The 20,325-nt window shown below is 34.7% G+C and overlaps 1 protein-coding gene and 1 long non-coding RNA gene across 3 annotated transcripts in view; both read left to right on the top strand.

The window, feature by feature from the left end:
- LOC128239078 (uncharacterized protein CXorf38 homolog) overlaps positions 1-19,747 on the top strand; it is a 28,492-nt gene extending 8,745 nt beyond the window's left edge. For both annotated transcript variants that reach the window (XM_052955533.1, XM_052955541.1), the window contains exons 2-5: positions 1,457-2,039; positions 2,486-2,644; positions 2,784-2,841; positions 17,248-19,747. In XM_052955533.1, the coding sequence (XP_052811493.1) occupies positions 1,482-2,039; positions 2,486-2,644; positions 2,784-2,841; positions 17,248-17,666 (1,194 nt within the window). In that variant the 5' untranslated portion in view covers positions 1,457-1,481 and the 3' untranslated portion in view covers positions 17,667-19,747. The remainder of the gene's footprint in view (positions 1-1,456; positions 2,040-2,485; positions 2,645-2,783; positions 2,842-17,247) is intronic.
- LOC128239089 (uncharacterized) lies at positions 3,589-6,714 on the top strand. Its single transcript, XR_008261817.1, has 3 exons — positions 3,589-4,301; positions 4,928-4,998; positions 5,664-6,714. It is a non-coding gene; the product is annotated as an uncharacterized LOC128239089 (long non-coding RNA).
- Positions 19,748-20,325: the final 578 nt, after the last annotated feature.

Here is a 20,325-nt window from a genome sequence, read left to right as displayed (position 1 = left end):
ATATATGGAAATTTATTTAGTCAGGTTTCGTTTTCATTAATCATGTTAGTATTATTTCAACGTCCGTGCATTGCTTTCGTTTAACATTAATAAATACATACTGTTTAAAATAAGGGGAAAAGTTCTTAGAATTGAGGAAATCCGTTCATCACTAAAACAATAAGATTATACTTGTAAACTTTCATTGTAACAATCCAAATGTTTGAAGATTTTTAATATTTACGCCGATACCTTTTGTTTTATTATATACTTAAGTTAAAACACAAATTAATGAAATTGCAATATTATCATAGTATTTTTTTGATTATCTCTTTTAAATTCATTAAAGCAACATCATTATGGTGTAATTAAAAAAGTAATATATGCATAACAATAAAGTTGTTAATGATATAAATTAAACATAGAAGTTATCTCAATGTTATTAAACATCTAAAATACACTAACATTTTTGAATCTTCATAATCTCAATAATGAATGACTTTAATACAAGAAAAAAGCTGAAAAAAGCTTAATAAACAACGATGGAAACAATATGTTTAAAGCAATGGCTAAACATAGTAACCGCATGTATTCGTATTACTCTAGCTTAATACGCGTACATGTTTCAGAGGTAGGAGTGAAAACATGCTCGATTGAAAGGGGCGAGCTTTATCAATAAACAGTTATGATTTCTACGATATAATTTTTATAACGTTATTATGTATTTGGCCATGGTCTGAACTGGTACATATCACGCGAATGTGGCGCTTTTCTTTAAACAATGAATTTCAATTAAGACCTAAAAACAATAACCTATACTTATCGCAGTATGTTTGAAGAAATGTTAAAGAAAATAAAACTCCGTTGTCATACATGTCATAAATTTGTTACAAGAGGCATTCAGTATTGATTCATAATTTAACAAACGGGAGTTTTCTGCTCCATACATCTTACGAGTTGTAAAAGCGATGAATGTACTTTTAAATATATACTTAGTGTGTAATGGAGGTTTATGAGCAAATAGAATAGTGAGAGAGTTTGACACTATTTATATCCAAACACAAATTTAAAACATGAATTGAATTGCTTTTAATATGACAATGCATAGATCGTGACGTGTTCAAGTTTCACTTGCGGCGTACGGGAGATTTTTGGTGGGCAGCATCTAGTTTGTTGTCCGATTCAATAATTTTAGAAGCTTTTATCTAATTATCTTCGAATTTGATCAGAATGTGCATATAAATTATATCTCAGACAAGGTAGATAACAAGCCATTTTGCTTGTCATTCGAGACTTTACACTTAAATTATGGAAGTTAACTAAAAACAATCTTGTCCGAACAGTAACTTTAAAAGCCTTTGTTATTAACGTACAAGTAACCAGCCAACTTGTGTTCTTAAAATAGAACGGGCGTATTGTTCGACAGTTTGCGCTCTTGCTGCTACTCTGTTAAGAATGTGAATATTTATTTCAACAGATGTTGACTGCGTTATGGTAAAACAATGACCTCTTACCGAGATCTACTTAGAGAGAAGCAAGCCAAGAACTGGATTAAGGCCGCCCTCGCCCTCAACATCACCAAGGAGGGACTGCACGAGTTTGTCGAGGACGTGCTGACATGCGTGCATCATGATATCTATAATACGATCAGAACATCGAAGAGTCTTCAATCCGGGGCAATATGCTTACATTGTTTCACCGAGAACGTGTTGCAATGCCCCACCCGAGGGATATGCACCAGTCCTAAAAATTGCAGATTTCATAAGGCCGCAAATCAAATGTACGTTCCTTGTCCAAATGGGATTTGTGGAGGTGTTCGTAATGAAATCATTCAACACCACAGATTTACAGGTCCATCTTGGATGAACACAAATGCCGACAAATGGTGTACCAGCCCTTGGGAGATCGGCAAATGTTTCCTGCCTCCTGATGGCTACAAGACCGTGTCATCCGTCAAAGACAGTGACTTCAACAGCGTAATTAGTGTTATGATGAATTGTAAAGATTTCGAAAAGAAGTTGTCCTTCAACATTGGAGCAAAGACAAATTTACTGTCAGAGGTATACATATTATACGCACAATATGCAACGAATGAGCTTTTTAAAACTAATTAAACGCAATGATATCGTAAAAAACATAGCTTAATATAAACCAGGGGCCTAGCTGGGCTAAATAAAAAGTGCAGGCTGGGCCTGCCATTGATATCGTATAGTTATGCACCTCCGAGAATACGTTCACTTTTCTATGCCTGTATGAGCGTTTTCCTGCCTATTTCGGATTTAAAAAGGCTGGAAAGGATGTGCAGGGTCTTATGATTAAGTTGGGATATGTAATTTTGCTTGTTTGTACATATATCGAGTTCTTTCAAGTATTACATCGAACCACTTAACGCGCATGCATACTTTCTATATTTCACTTGCAGTATTTACATCACAAGTACAAATATGTTTTTAAGCAGACCTGTAAATGTGTGTAGTTTTTCATTATTTCCAGCATTCCATTTAAGGTTCGAGGCTTTGGTCGAATCGTCCGCCACTCCCATGATCAGAAGATCGAGGACAAACCGCTAGCGAACATCTTTTTTAAGCTTCGGAGTCTGCTGGAGGACCAGACTGATCTAGCGAACCGACCCGAGGCACAGCATGCCGTGGAACAACTTAATCAGGTGGGATTATATGCGCTTGTTTAGTGCAAAGACACAAGCAAGGTCAATAATATTATAATTATCTTTACCTGTTATTTCGGTTGAATGTGTGCCATTATATTAGTCTTTAAATTACAACATGTGTAAATTTTGTTAACAGCTGCAGTCAGATGAGCTCAATATCAACGCTCAAAATGAACTGGAGATGCTCAAGGAAGGTAAAGAACCGCTCTTACTATTTAAATGTTGCTAAGACGAAATCAAATCTATAACTGTACAGAAAACAGTTTCTGCACAGTTTGTAGTTCGACTATTTAAAAATACGGAGAGCTATACGACTCAAGCTAACGTCAGCATTGGGGTAACATATTTCATGTAAGCAACTTATAATTATTATCTTAGCAAAAATATTATGTATTGAAACTTCAGACATGTGTTTCAAACTATCCAACCTACTTAATTTATGAAGTTAGATAATTCTATGTTGCATATAACGCAAATAATGGCCGTTAATAATTCGACTTAGAAATTCTGAATTAGGTTTTGCATGAAATTACGCACATGCTTATATCTCAACAACAATGCGATGGATTGCATTGCAATTTTATACAACTTTACACAACCATCTAACCTACTTAATTATTTGGATTTTGCAAGTAATGCAAATCATGGCACTTTGTTATTTTCTTCTAAATTTTGGTAAAAGTTTTGCATGTAACTACAACTTAGTCAATATATCAGCAACGACTTCATGTATTGCATTGAATCTTTATACAACGTTACACAACTATGAAACCTACTCAAGAAATAAAGTCAGATAACTCTATTTTGCATTATGCAAGTTATGGCCCTTTATTAATAGACTTAGAAATTCTGGTTAAGGTTTTGCACGTTGCCAGATTAAAGTCAATATCTATGAAGATACATCATGCATTGCACTTATAACTCTGGAAATGTTGTCCGACTATTTTACCCACTTGATTGACCAAGTAAGATTACTTGCATATCATGCACATTATGGCCCTGTATTATTTGAAGTTGAAATTATGTTAAATACTTTGCATGTAAGCACATAAGGGTCAATATCTCAGTAACTGCGTGATGTAAAGCATTGGGACGTTATATAATTGTACTAAACTAACCGACCTACTTAATACTTCAACTAAGATAAGAAAAGTGCATTAAGTGCGAATTTAGTGCGAATTGGGGCAAATTTTTATCAACTTAACTTTATTATGCTACTATCTCACCTACATAATCAGTCAAGTAAGATAAATTACAATGTCATTTGAATAAATGCTAATTATGACACTTTATTATTCGATTAACAAATTCCGATTACTGTTTTTCGTGTTAGCACGCATAAGTTAAAACGGACTTGAGGCCTAGCGCTTTCGCTCGACTACAAATCCAATACGGTAATATACATTCGGAAAGTGACTACTTCCTTTTTGCCCGAGAGATGCCCTTAATTTTTTGGTTCAGCTAATGGGAACCAGAAATCTTAACCAGAAAACCCAATCGGAACTCCTCGGCTAGTATCAAGATATGGCCTCGGATATAATACGGGTCGTAAGAAAATAGTCCATCATGGCCGACCAAGAAGATGTTCAAACAACCAAGAGATATGTTAGTCCAAAGACAGAATGAGGAGCGAACTTTTACCACTTATTTGTGTGTAAGTGATATTTTTATACTTATTGTATTTTAATAAAATATAAAAATAGTTTTAAAAGAGCCCTAATGAGAAACTAATTGGAAATGTCATTAATTCTTAGTGGGTGGGGTAAAGTCTTCTTTCATTTGACAGATTCTAATTTAGTAAATAACAATTTTGAAGCTCCAGTGATCAGTGGCAAAAATTAAGAAAACAAATACTCTATTATTTTTTTTTTAATAACAAATAAGTCTGAATCTAACTTTACTTAGATCGATAATAGGTTAGATTTATCTCATACATTTCATATCATTAACTTTAATTTTTTATAATTAATATTTACATTCTTATAACCAAGGATGTATGGTTTATATGTCCGTGAGTGTTGGTAGCGAACAACTTAATGTAATGGCACAATTGAATACCTCGGCCCTGTTCACTAATATAGTTCTCTAAATAAATTAGATCTTCATTCTATTGGTTTAACAAAATGAGTTTGAACGCATAAACCAGCACACATTTCTTTCAAGACTAAATTCTTTGATATCCACCAGTGGTGGTGATGCAGAAACATTGAAAAATGCTGACATTTTTACTGTGCCAATGAAATGCAGACATTTAAATTTTAATCTTATTGTCATTTTCAGAGAAGAGTATGGTACCAGGGGTGCAGCTGACTCTGATTCCCGGCTTGTTCTATTGAAAAAAGGCAGATGAGGTAATGGTTGTGCTATTTTCGAAATTCGGACAATAATTTAACAGTCAAGTATCCTATTTGTTTAAACCCAAAAGTACCTGCATGTTTGTACAATTAACCAACAAGGATTGACAGTATTAAAATATCAACATTGTAGATGAATTTAAACATGATAACAATTTCATTTCATATTTTTTAATTAACCAGTAGTCCAGAGCTAAAAGCTGCTCTCTCACAGATTGACAGTTCTTCTTGATCATTCTTCAAAAGCCCAAAGGAGTAATTAAATTAAATTTACACATATAATTAATTAAATGGCTTAAAGCAATAGCAAAAAAATATTTTCCAAACAATTGAAATCTGTTCTATTATGTGTGACCTTATATGACTAGTTGGAGGAATTTTTACCAAATTTTCAAACTTGTATATGAAAGATTGTGATCTGATATTATGTCAGCAGTCTAATATCACTGGTTTCCATACATTTGCACAATAATTGCCAATTGGCTCGTTTAAAGACAAAAATAAAAAAGGTGTCAGAACAGTAAAACTGTGAGGATGCAGCTTTAAATTGGTGTTGCACTTAATGTTTTGTGAATACTTTTCTGTTGTTGTACAGGCTTTTAAAATAATTGATCTGAAAATATAATTCCTATTATTGTTGTATTTTCTGTTTTCTATTTCAGGCACTGGAATCCGAATGTAATCAAAAATGCCATTGTATGAGGATTGACCTGCAATGCATGGCAATCATCTTAACACAACTGCAACGCCTTCCTTGGAAAAATGAGTGCAAGATGGAAACAAAGCGTTCAGTGGAACATCTTGTCATCTCAAATATTTGATGACTTACATACTGATGTGAAGTTGAAGATAAAAGTCATCTGTTGGTCCGTGATAATTAAATAAATCCGAACATATATTTTAAAAGGGTAAAATGGTAAAGGATTTATATACACTTTAAGTGGTTTTCCTATATTATGGAGGGAAGATAACTACAAAAACAGAAACAGATGGCATCGGCAGACCAAATAAAGGAGAACTATTTTATTCAGTTCAATTTTTAAGACTTCAGAAAATCTGTTAATAGGGCACATCTTTGCAAGTGCCATATTGTAAACTGGGCTCTTTAAAATGTGAAAAGGTGAAAGTGGTCTAGAGGATAAGCCCCAAATTCAAGGTTGTGAGTTCAAGACCTCCAAGATACTTTCTCTTGACCTCAGGAAAAGGATGTCCATACTTGTTTCTTCTTAGGCAACAGACTTAAGAGTGATTTTGTAAGCTTCCAGCTTGCATAGCAATCTGATAAGGCATAAAATAAGATACTAGCTGACTTGCAAACAGTTTTTCCATTTGTGTTGATTTATTTTTCAGTCTGTTTGAATGGTTATTAGAAGTGATGCGCATTGCTTACTGCAACCAATATTTATTTTCTTTATTAAGTTGAATTTAACGAACATATAACATGACCTTTGATTTTACAGATGCATGTTTATTTCGTTGATTGTATGAGTTTAATTTCTCAACTGATGTAATAAAAGTTATTCTGAATGACTGTCCTTTTTTGTTTGAAGAAAATGTGTTGAGGTTTTGGCATAGCATAGTGTCATCATCATCATCATCATTGTTGTGTACAAATAAAACATTCAAAACAATGTATTAAAAACCAAACTGTCAAGCCAAGTACTCAAAGAGGCACAAGGGTATTGCTAAAGAGACCGGTAATACAATTAGAAAAATAAAATGTAAAGAAAGATCTATAATTCTGACACATGGTAATGCTTTAAATAGTCCTCTCATTGTGTGTTTATGGTTAAAGTGGAGACACAGTATATTTTGTAATGAAGACTTAAATTTGTATGGCAACTTAAAGCCATATATGGGGATTAAGCGCCAGAAATATTGTGAAGTCTCCCAAAAGACTCAATGCACTTAAAAGGGCTTGGCACAGAAATGAAAGTAAAAATGGGAGCAAAACCTAATTTATCATTAGTTTTACATTGGATTGCATACACATGGCTCTGTTATTACTTGACTAATATCAAAAATAAAATTAAGAGACATGTTGATCCAAACTGTAATTATTCTTGTTTGCATTTTATGGAGTTGGACATAAAAGAGTCATTTGGTGAAGAGTGATCTAAAGGCTAATTATTCAAAATAGATTAAGTATTATTGAAAAAAGTCTGGTATACATTGATGAAAAGCTTAGTAACCTGGCTAAATATTTGTTTAAGGCTTTTATTTACAAAAAAAATAAATCAGTTGAGTATCTTATCAGTTACTCTTTTGGTTGTTTTTAATAAAAAATGACAATTTACTCAAAGATATTGAGACTAATAATTATAGATTAAGACAAGTATAATGTGTAAGGAAACTTCTAATGAGTGGGTTTTATCCACAGCCTAGGAGGTAAAGTGAAGCATGATCTGCCTTGAGCAAATACAATTTTAAGACAAGATCTGTCAACTCAGTGCACCAGTCAATTGTAACCCCCCCCCCCCCAGGGGAATACTGGGGTTAACCAGCGGAAATGGGCTGTGTTTTTACCTATCAGGTGGCCCTGCAGTGCTGGTTGAATGCGGTGGTTTTATCTTCGCTTAAAATATAGAGTGGAATGGACCTTACCTAGAGTCCCTGGGGTGTGGGGGCGTTGGCAGGGATTTTGCCATTGGATCGTCCGCGCAGGGTGGGGATTTTAGCCGGGGTGGGCTGTACTGAAAGTCAAAGTCCCCACTATTCCCCAGACCTGGGGAGGCCGTGGTTACAATTGTCTGATGCATATCCACATGATATATTGTATTGGTACTCTAACAATTGAGCATACTGCGTGGATAGTCACCGCCCCACCTCAACCCCACAGAACTGTTGACACAAAAAAAATCTGCAGCCCAAACCCAATAATGCTGAAGTAAAGGCATGCATAGATTTCAGCTGGTAAAGCTGACTGGGTGACCAGCTCACACCCATCCTACCACAACCCACAAAACTCTGCACAAGGCAATCAATGATTTTACAGAATAGTAATGTTGTATTAATGGCAAGGCATGGTGTGAAAAATAACACGGCAAAGTATGACTTAAAACTTACATTTCATAGGGTATTCCTATAACTGTTGAGAAAATGTTGACATTTAGTCCATGCATGCATTTAATCCGATGTAATGATTCATGCATGCCATGAACCGTATGATCATTTCAATGACTGTCAAGTAAATTTTCTGTGTGCTCACGATTTTTCTAGAGGAAATAGAGTGCTTGAACTATAAGGAAACATCTAAATATTCATAAAACGAACATTTTTTGAGGTTACAATAAATATTTTCTCTTAAACAAGCACATTTAATTTAACACAATCCATTTCCTTGTTGTTACAATGGGCCTTCTTTACGCGGATTGAAAACGGTGTTAATCGCCGGCAGCCGCATCGCACTTTCGTATATCCTTACTACTATTTACGAGGTCTATCTCGAAGCTTGCCGGAGATGGCCGAGTTGTTACGATTGCAGAAAACCGTATTCTTTGAGATTGTTTCGTCCGCGTGTCATCGGGATCATTACAGGCGCTCATAACAGCAGTATAAGCGATAGTGTGTATATTTTTAATCGGATTCGTGCTACAATTTGGAATAACCGGTAAGATTGTTTTGTCATTTCGATGTAAAAATGATTATTCTTTGCGCAGAACGCAGTGATATGATTAGGATTGGTATATTAGCTATAAAATTCATGGCTGAACTAGACGTTTACCGTTTTCATGACGAATTGTGTTTGGGAAAGTTTATTTTCTTGTCAATTATATTACCATAGTGGGGTTTTATAGATTTTATAGATTGTTGAAATATTGTCGACAAATCATTAATAATAGTTGTATTGTGTCCCATGACGTGATTAGCAACCCATAAAATGTTGTATTTTTTCATTTTCAAAATCAAGACTGATTTTACCCAACAGAAGCCACAGGCAACTATTTAAAGTAAGCCAGGGGCAGCTGTTGGGATCTGCATCATACAAGTCTCAGTGAATCAAATCACCGTGAAAACACGGGTTAGGTATGTCACTGTGAAAACAAAGGTAAGTGTGTATCACCACAAACCAATGAAAGGGGAAATCACCGTGAAACACAGGAAAAGTATATGGCCCAGATAACATGAGAACTGGAAATCACCGTGAAAAATAAATACCTGGAAAATCAATGCGATAACAATGGGAAAGGTAAATCACTGTAAAAACAGGCGGAAGAGTATCGCCCCGATAATGTAAGAAAGGTAAGTTATTTATGTTACAATTATTGTATAAGGCAAGAAACCGTTGGTGTGTTTGTGCTCCTTAATTGGCAAAGGATATAAACTACACACAATTGAATTGACACATAGAGACAGCACTTTAAGAATTATATTCTAAGAACGATCTCGTAAAGTTATATTGAGTAAACAAATAAAAACAGTGACTTTGTTTCTGATTACCCCGTATTGAAATCAAGCTCAGCGATTTAAGTTTCTTGTCAGTTGGCTCAACCAATCTGAAAACTGCATTATGCATCAGGAAATTATAATCATATATCTAGGCAGCACTCAAAACATCTAGCACGGTACATTTTAAGTTGCGAAATAAACAATAACATCACGTAATTGCAATAAATGAGCATCAGAAAATCACATACAATACGCAAAAAATAGTAGTTCCAAACAAAAACCAGTGTAGTTAACGCTTACATTATACAGATGTTATTGTTAGAATTTCAAAATCTTCTGGCTATACCAGTCAAAACCGTACACACTGCATCAAGAATGTCTGCTTATAATTGCCCTTGGTAAAGCGAGATAGGTAAGTCACCGTGCAGCCCACGGGATATGGAGGCTATTCGTTGCCAAAAGTCCAGACGTGTATGTGTGTATTTTAGGTTTGTATCATTCATGCACAAATTTACATTTTACATCCGCTAACTCATCGGTTTATGTTTACATTTTACACTGCACATTTTCATTTTTCATTGTACCGATTGGAGTTTTATTCTCGTTGCATCTATTCATCAGACGATTCAGTCGTGTTTATAAAGTTGTGTATGTTAAAACACACGTCATTCTGTGAAAGTCACATGCCGGGTTTTACATTGCGGTGTGTAGAAGACAGATTTCAGTTCGTAGTTCTACAAAATACATTGTATGGTGGTAACTTTTCATTCGCAGTTGAACATGAGATGAATTTAATTTTATTTATAGATAGCTCCGCCTTAACCATGTCTTAACTCCGCCTTAACCATGTCTTAACTCCTCCTTACGTCTTTCGGAAATTTCCGCTATCACTCGGCTCTATTTAAACCAATTATGGATACTTTGGACCATGGACATTGCGAACCTTATTATGGACATTACGAATCATCTATATTATGACACTATGGACTATGATTTGGAAATAGGATGGATTATAAATTATTTCATGTCGAATAAAATAATATATGATATTACAACATGTTTTTGTCTATATAATAGTAATTAATACGCACATATGACATGAAATGAGATGTATGCAAAATGATACTTGACTCAAACACAACAAAATGTAAGCCATTAGCATTAAATTATACTTCAAAAATGAAAAGTCCCATTGTCTTATTTTTCTTTTAAAGCTGCACCCTCACAGATTGACCGTGTTGACAACTATTTTTATTTTTTGTTTTGGAATTAGCCAATTTTTGCGTAAATGTCTAGATACCAGTGGTATAAGACTGCTGACAAAAGATCAGATACAGTTTTTCAGTTTTACGTTCGCAAATTGATATTTTATGGCTAAAAGTGATACAAGAGTAACGTTTTAAGAAAAATTAAAAATGTCGGCAGTTTTCCAAACAATTTAGATCTGTTTTATTGTGAGTAATCTTATTATTTGTATAGAAAGCATTGCTGCCAAAATCAGCCGAGTCTGGGACAAAAAAAGGTTGTCAAAACTGTCAATCTGTGAGAGTGCAGCTTTAAATTACTATAAACACTATTTTAAATTCAACCATTAGAGGACACTTTCTAGCCTTTTTGCAATGTTTAAGATTGCAAGTAATATTAGATAATTTAAAATTTACGAAGAAAAAAATCTAAATTTTCATTAAGTGGAAATTATTCACTAAGATGCCCCAGAGGTTTCTTTCCTGGTAGCTGGAACTGTATGGATAAAATACACTAAGATTACAACTTCATATAACTCGTACATTATACTGTAACGAATATTATCTTATAGGTAATTAATAAAGTATTTTAATGATGAAGTCAATTTATTGCTAATTATTACTTGCTGCTAGCTTTTATACCCCACCCACACTCAACAGTCAAGGCTTTTTTCACATTGAGGTGAAGCGGACCTAGCCCTTTTGGAGGGGGAAAATCGCGCGTTTGTTTTTCTAATCTAAGACTCACGATATCTATTTTTTCATGTTCTTGAAATCCCCCACTTGATTGTTATGGTTCACAGTGGCAGATCCCGTAGTTCATAACTTGGGGACACAAGTGGGTTGGAGGGCTGTTCTTCCATCCACATGGATATTTTGTTTCAATGATGTATTGAAATTACACGTTTACACCATACATGCTTATTAATATAGTAAATGTATAACATCAGACAAAACTAGGTGGATATCATTATGATGTCCATCAAAAGTTTCGTGGGTTTGCTGGAGCAGGTTTTGAACAGGGACTTGCGTTAGTGGGGCGTTACTTAAGGGCACAAATTTTTGGACATGATCCCTCGAGTGGGCATGACATTAATATGTTTAAAATGTGGGAAGTGGGGTTAAGGGGTACTCCCCCTAGAATATATCAAATATTTTTAGTCTGAATTGGTGCATTATGGCGTAATTAAGTACTTTTTTCTGAGAAATATTGACAAAAAAATAACCTTTAAGTTTACTTGCGGACCAACTGGGGGGGGGGGGGACACAGGCCCTACAGCTCCCCCCCCCACACACACACTGAACGAGCCGCCCATGGTCCACTTGTAAATAAAATAAATGAACAATTTTTGCCTGCTTGGGTATATAAGTAAAAAAAACTGACAGTGGCAGTATAAATCTGGGTCCGTGAGCCCAGCTCAGATACACCCAACTGCAATTGACTAAATAATATGGTGATTTAAAACCCATTTAGGAACATTGATCGTCAAAATTAAATAAAAGATGAAGTTAATTTTAGTTTTTATTGTGAAATAAGAGAGAGTACTCGGACTTACAACCGGGAATTTACAGGAGGTAGGCGAAGATGTTATCTCCCTTGCTTGATTCGACGGAAATAAACGAAAGAAAATCTGATTCGTTAGCTCCGCCCATTCATCTTCGTTTCTTTCGGTGACATTTACCATGTAAGGTATAGGCGAAATCGTCTATCCTTGTAATTCTGAACTTGTCAATTGACTTTTGTAAACCTGGACTTGTTGGACTGCAAATGTTCATTTTACGAATGCGAATGTCGACTGTAGGATTGCAGTTTTACATATGCATGATTCGGCTTTCTAAATTACATCATCATATTCTTAAAGGCAAGTTATACGATCTATGTTTTAGTGAGTTTATACAGGGTCGATCTGACAAATATACATTTTGACTACTATAATGACAAATGACAAATCAATACGGAACAACTGACGAATAGAAACAACAAATAGCACGTCTACATTGACAAATGTAAGAGATATTTAGTACGATTAAGAAGCACATTGTGGGATTTACACGTCTGGACTTTTGGCAACGAGTAGCCTCCATAACGGGAAGGGAAATCACCGTGAACATAGAGGAAAGTTTGCATTGCCACTATAATGTGGAAAGAGGAAATCACCGTGAAAAAAAATGGGAAAGTGTATATTGCCACAATAGTGTTGACAAATGGAAATCACCGTGCCGTGATTACATGGGAAACTATAACTCATATATCAGGGCTTCCGTTAAGGGAGTTTGGAAGTATATTACTTCTAAGATAAAAGCTGAAACGTCCACATGAATTCTTTGACAAAACCTTAAATTTTGAAAAAAAAACCACAACAACTCCACAATGGAAGGCTTATAGGTTCGAATATCAAAACCTGGTCAATGTTACTTTATGGTCACATTTCTAATCCGCATTGAACTGAAGGAATAATAATATAAATAAATGATGGCGTCAAGTTATAGTTAATAATTTGAATTTTGAATAATAGCTGAAAAATAGTGGTGCAAATTGTAGTATTTGAGGAAATAAAATTTTAACTTCCACATGTCAATGAAAAACTTCCAACATTGCTGGTAAGGAAGTGCATAGTTCCGGTTTCAATTTCTTAATGGGAGCCCAGTATACATACATACATACATATGATCATGATAACATGATCATTTTAAATCAACTTGATAATGCGAGAACAAAATTGCCGTGAATACATTGGAAATAAAACAATCCCGCTGTTATAACCAGTCAAGTATATTGTTAAAAATGTACATAAACATGATAGATTATTATAGCACTTAACGAAATGCCGGTGTTGCAGTAAAATTCTCGACTTTAACACAGACAACCCATACAATACATCCCTGTACAATTGCTTTTAATAGTAAGTGAATATTGAAACATTGTTAACGTACCAAATGCGAACTAGTTAGAAAGTGCATATATGTTTACTTATCTTATATTGGTAATACAGAAAAAATATATTGTAATATACCGATATGATAAATTCGTGCTACAAATCAAAAAATGAATAACCAGTAAATGATTGTAAATAATCTGAACGATCCGCATTATGACATAACAAACATAACGCTTTACAGGACTTTGTCTGTACTGTCTTAATCTGTGAGTAACAATGCTGCACTGTACTGTTCCAAAACACGCGATTATAGAAGATATAGCTAATTTCTAATCGTAATGAATAATTGGTTTAAAATGTAAATAAGCATTGATCGCCCTTCTTGTTGTGTTTATGCTATATGGAGAAATAGGGCGAGCGAGCAAATTACCAAGAAATAACAGTGCGGTTCATAGAATTTGCTCGCGCCCCGTGCAACGTTCATTGCATGAACGCAAGAAAAAGTGCATACATATTCATTCATTCAGTTATTTTTATACATTGAATTACTTGAAATTTCTCAAGACAAAGGGGATACATGAAGATTGGTGCCTTTTCCCTCCATACATCTTTGATACACAAAATACACTCAAAATACATTAAAACACGAATCTTTTCTTTATTTCTATTGCCAGCCCGGTTGCGGAATATTGTTGGTCAAAGAATGGTCCTTTTTGGATTCCCATATCGCATACCGGTAGTGTTTCTGAGAAATGAATATGGTATCTAAGTAAAACACTAATAATAAAAGCAATTATAGTACAAAATGTCAAATGTTTTATAAATTTAATGCATTTGGGCTTCAACATACAGTTGTGTTTGCCTCAAATTATTGTCTACTTAAACTGTAAACTATGTTTTATGTTTAATTATGTGTTAAACCTTTCGTTTTGTGTTATTTGCAGATTTTGATGTGCAAAGAACCACGGCAAAGTCCACAAGTGATTGCAGCTCTGAATTCTTTATTTCAGAATAATGAAGATTTAATTTCCCCTGTATGACTGTGTTGTGTGGTAATGATTAAAAAGAGTGACATTTACAGTAAATCGGTAATTTTACATTCAATGAGAAAGTGCTTTCTTCTTAAAGATATGACCAATTAATTCTAAAACCTCAAATTTGGGCACAGTAAAGTTTTCCCTGCATTTTATGCATCATGTTGTCTGACATATGAATACACGAGCAATTATCATGAATCTGTTTAGTGCTCAAGATGAGCTATTGCTATGTCCGGTGCGTCCAGCATCAATCATTTAAGACTTAAAAACAATTCGCATGACCCTGGTTTTCTATATTCTTATCAAGTTATATCTCTTAAATCGCAAGGATCAGAATTTTGACATTTGGTATGCAGCCTGATGTAGTTGTTAGTTACTCATCATCCATGAAAATTTATGACTTCCTTGGCAACCAGTGACTTCCTGAATAATCATTTATTTCTTTTGCAACCAATGACTTCTTTACCAACTACCTTCCTCCATAGCAACACATGACTCTTTTTAATGACCTTTTAGCAACCATTTATTTATGATTTGTATTTAAAACAACAACAAATAAGAATCTAATATATTCTCACTGAGATGTTTTTGCAGATGAAGTGTCAGAGTTACTTGGCTTTAAAACGTTTAAGCATATACACTTGTAAATGCTTTTATCCCTTAAATGTTTAGTGTAAGTGATCTTCTTGTTCCATTAGTATTTTTATTTAGGTAAACGTTTGGCCATGTTTTTTCATATTTAAATGTTTGTTTTTGTCCATTCAAGTCTAGTTTAAACATAAATACTCTTGTTTGTATTTTGTTTCCTCTGCAAGTATTATTGTTTTGTCATATAATTTTCTTCTTCTTTTTTTTGTTTAATTCTCTACTAAGGCATGTTTGTAACTTCATCAAATGCATAGTTTTTAAGTTGAAAAGAGAAGGAAGCTATTTGTTATCCCTCATTATTAAGGTTTAATACGTTCTCACTTATACAGTGCAGTCAATCTCTATAATGAATAAATGTATAAAATACTATTGTTCATTTCCTGTATATATTTGTTAAGAAAATCAACTGCAGTATATTTGCCTATTATATAAGATAAGGTAAATCACTCTGCGAAATAAATAAAACGTTTAAGCAATAATTCTTCAAGCCCGTAGAAAAAGTGCCTTAGTTCATGTTATCTCGCAACTACTTGGCATATTGCATTAAAACTTTATACAATTGCTCCCAACCATCCAACTTAATAAACCAAATTAGTCAGATACTTTTCTCTCATGTTATGAAAATGATAACCTTTATTATTAGTGTAAGAATTTCTAGTTAAAGTTGTGAAATAGTCGAGCGCGCTGTCCTCGTGACAGCTCTTGTTTATATATATCTTCCAAGCTAGAAACGCCTGGAGCATTTGAAATGATCATTTGCCTCAGTATAAATATAATGTTTTAAGTACATTCGAAAGCCGTTATAGATAAGTATATCACACTATATTGTATGTTTTTGGCGAAATGGAGTATTAAAAGAATACTACCACAAACTACCTGTAGCCTGATTTTACTAAATATATTTTTTAGTTTTAAACATTTATTTATCCGTGCACAGGCAAATTAAATCTGGTTTTGTGTGTGTATGTTTATTGGAGGTTTTGCAAACTTTATAAAACGTTTACATATTATTTTTAATATGTTCGCTACATCATAAATATTTGCAATTTAAAGGAACAAATTTGACATCATTTTCTCCCGATATCTGCATAATCTTTCATGTAATGCTTTGCAAAGTGCTTAATTTACAGTTCAAAACATCCATAATTGATCGCACTATCTATGGCAATAGTATACATGTATAATGTTTGAATGCCCGTTCATAGAATGGGACGTATTATAGTTTCACCTGCGGCGGTTTAGCTTCGGGCGGTTTAGCTTCGAGTATGTTGTCCGATCAATAATTATATAAGAAGCAATTGTCTAAATATAACCAAATTTAATCAGATTGTGTGTTTGCATAATATCTGGGACAAGTTTGCTAACCAGCGAGAGAGTTATCGCCCTTTTATTATAGAAATTACCATAAATAAGTTTTTCTGATCAATGACTGAAGAAGCTTTTGTCGAACCATCACCAATTTTGGTCTGAATGTGTATGGGCATCATATCTCGGCAAGTTCGAATACCAGCCATAATGCTCGAATCACTTGGTGGTTATCTCCCTCTAAGGACAGAACTAACATTAAATCTGTCTTGTCTAATCAATCACTTTAGAAGCCTTTGTCCAATTATTACCAGATTTGGTCAGAATTTGTACGGGAAAAGTATCTCGGACATGTTCGATTACGAGCCATATGACATTATCAATCAAAAATAATCGCCCATTAACTACAGATATTACCTAAAATCGGTGTTGTCCGCTCAATACCTTTAGAAGCCTTTCAAATCATCACCAAATTTGGTCAACGTGTGTATCACGGAAAAGAATACACGCCAAATTTGGTGATGATCCTACAAAGCGTTCTGAAGTTATTGGTTGCCTCAGTCACTCCAGAGTTATGAGTCATGAATTGTCGAAAAATACAGTGTCCGTTCTCTGTTTTTGGCTAAACGGACAACAACTATCACCAATCTTGTTGTACTAAATTCAAACTGGCTTTTTTGCGCCAGTCGGCGCTTTATTTACATTTGTTTTTAACTTTTTTTCATGTTCTTTTCATATACAAAGGATTACGATTACGCTTGAATGACCACTACCAAACCACTTTGGATAACATGCCGATATCTCCAATCCTGGCGGAAAAGGATGCCAAACTCAGTAGTTGTTACGTGGCACCAACAATAATTGAGAAAAATCATAAGAAAATAGGCAGAGTTGGCCAATCAGGCGGTCGAGAAGTAGCAACGTTTTCGGATATGTTCTGCCATGAGGGCCATTTTTTACGAAACGTGATTCTGGTTGGTGAACCAGGCAGAGGAAAAACAACTTTCTCCGCAATGTGTGCTCTAGAATGGACCCACCAGTATTCACAAGCAGGGGAAAAAATTGAAAGAAAAGAGCGCTTTGGTGACTCAGACTTTTTTTTAGAAAGTTTGCATTTTTGTTCCATGTTACATTACGAGATTCAGGTCAGAAATGCAATCTAACTGAAATGCTAAGGGATCAAGTTATTTGTAAAATCTACAGCACGAAAGATGTAGCTGGTGGCTTTTGTCTATTAGAGAACGTGCTGGAAAGTGAAAAATGTTTGATCATAGCTGACGGCCTTGACGAATGGACTCATCCGGAAAACATTCAATGTACCTGCAAAGCGGACGAAAAGGTTATCCCTTTTCGAACTTCTGCCAACAGAGCCACAGTCCTCACGACAACGCGTCCATGGAGACTCTCACAGTTTAGAGTAAAGGATTCAAAGATCGAAAAGTATCTTGAAATAGAAGGAGTAGAGAAACCAAATGAAATTGTGAAAAAGATTGTTCCTATCCTTAATAAGGATAATGATGATGCACGAAATCCAGGGGACTTTATGGTAATGGTAGAAGCGATGCATCTTAAAGATTTATTGACAACACCTATCATTATCACCCTACTTGTTTGCCTGTGGTTCGAGGGTGTACCGTTAACCAATTCAAAGTGTTACATATATGCTGCCGTGATAAACATGCTATCATGTAGACATAGGTGTATAAGAAAGAAGGTTCCGAAAATTGAACTTCCACCTGTATTCAAGAATCACCAATGCTTCACGCACGATCCAAACGTTTACCTTGCGCTAGCAAAGTTGGCATACACAACTTTGTTTTCAGAGTGCCGAGAATCGTCTGTTGTTTTCAGCAGCGATATGGTCAACGCTATATTAAAAAAGAAGCAGGTGAATTTCGCATTGAAGGCAGGCTTGCTAACAGAGAAGAAATCCAACTCTTTAATCATGAGAACATCACATTTTTCATTCTTTCATAAAACAGTTCAAGAGTTTTTGTCTGCCCTTCATTTATGTTTAAGTGAAACTGACTACAATCAGTTACTAAGCAAGTACGAACCACATAACAAGCAAACTGTCTTGGGAGAAGTTTCTCAAGTATTTATTTTCATATGTGGAATGAAGCCCAAACTCGCTGTTCAAATGTCTACATGGATCAATAGTTCAAGACCTCAAACACCAACCTGTCCTGCTGTGTGGACTATCAACGACGATGACGCACAGTACGATAACGATAATGTAGCAAGACAAGAACATTGGCGTTTGATATTATCTGGCTACCGAGAAGCTTATTCGAGCAATTTTGGCGACATTCCGCTAACCCTCCCACACTTCTTTCTTTTACCAAGCTGTGATGTCAAAACATTTAAGTATTTGATGAACATAAACAAAGACCGGGTCGAGTCACTTTTTATCTTTAGATGCAATGACACAGTAAGTGAGCAGGAGCTGCAGCAGGTGTTCAGGTTCTCCAGCAAATCCCTCAAATTCGTTGCCCTGAGGTACCGTGAAGGGCAGTACGACCTGTCCAAGTGTGACAGGCTGGAATATCTATCTTTGGCGGGCGGCAGTTCTACACATATTCATGTTGATACAACAAATATCAAAATTTGTAAATTACAATTTGTATCAACGGAGGTTGAATCATACATTCTTAGTTCCCTTAGAAACAATGAAATGGGGAGTACGCTGCAAGAACTTGTTTTATTTGAGGTACAGAACATAGCGTTACTGTGTGAAACACTTCCAAAACTGTCTCAGTTACAATATATTCGTATATCACTTACAAACTTCGGTAAGCTCCACCTACCCCTTCCAGCCTCCATCATCAGTATTGTACTGTATAGTTTAACAATAACAGCAGAGGCGGTATGGAAGTTGATGAAACGGGTTGAAAACATTAGGCACAGCGTGGAATGTGTGATGGACTGCTGCAGTGTTGAACCTACCACCGAGTTGGAAAAAATACAGAAGTATGTGGATAGTTCGCCAGAATTCGGTGGTGACGGAAAGAAAACTTTTAAATTCACCGATAATGATAGATCATAGCAGAGAGTGTTGTGTGTAAGAAATGTTTTGGATATGTACATTTGAATATAAAGAAGAAAAAAAACACAAGAATCATTAATCTGTAAAGTAACATCCTCTTTTTATCTTAAACAAATAAAAATGTAAAGAGTATTACTCACAATATATTCAAGGAAATTGATTTAAACTTTGATTTTTTTGTAGAATACGAGTTGAAAATGTGCACAATAAAATGATTGTTACTCTTGATGTCATTATTGCAAAGTTACATCCCCTTGTTCTTTGACTTTCTTCTAACAATGTCTGTTTTAAATAAAACTCACAAACCTTTCATTGATATTGATTGAAACTTAATACATGTGCATAATGTAATAATTATAACACTTGGTCATCGTGTAGAGTAACCTACCCTTGTTCTCTCTTTTCAAATAAATGTTCAAGGATATTTTGGGAAAAAAACGTTGAAATCGTACAGTAATTATTGCTACATATTGTAATATGAAATTATGCAAAGTGAAGGAATTGTAACTCATGGACATATTTTTGGGAACTTTTGTCATCTCCTTTTAAACTTTAAGTATTGCACCCATTGCTGATAAGAAATCTCTCCTTGAAATCACAGACCCTGTTTTTCCAATTGCATTTGTTTATATTTACGAACAAAGAAAGAACTTTTTGTATAAGGCCTCCATTTTCATTTCTTATTAACCTCTTGTCAGATTTATAGCAAAACAAGTGAACTAAAAGGATGACTTTGTTAAAAGAATGCTTATTATTCATTAAAACATAAACATAAA

Source organism: Mya arenaria, chromosome 1, assembly GCF_026914265.1.
Source record: "Mya arenaria isolate MELC-2E11 chromosome 1, ASM2691426v1".
Lineage (NCBI taxonomy): Eukaryota > Metazoa > Mollusca > Bivalvia > Myida > Myidae > Mya > Mya arenaria.
Note: the sequence above shows the minus strand (reverse complement) of the source record. Positions and strands in the feature narration are given on the sequence as shown.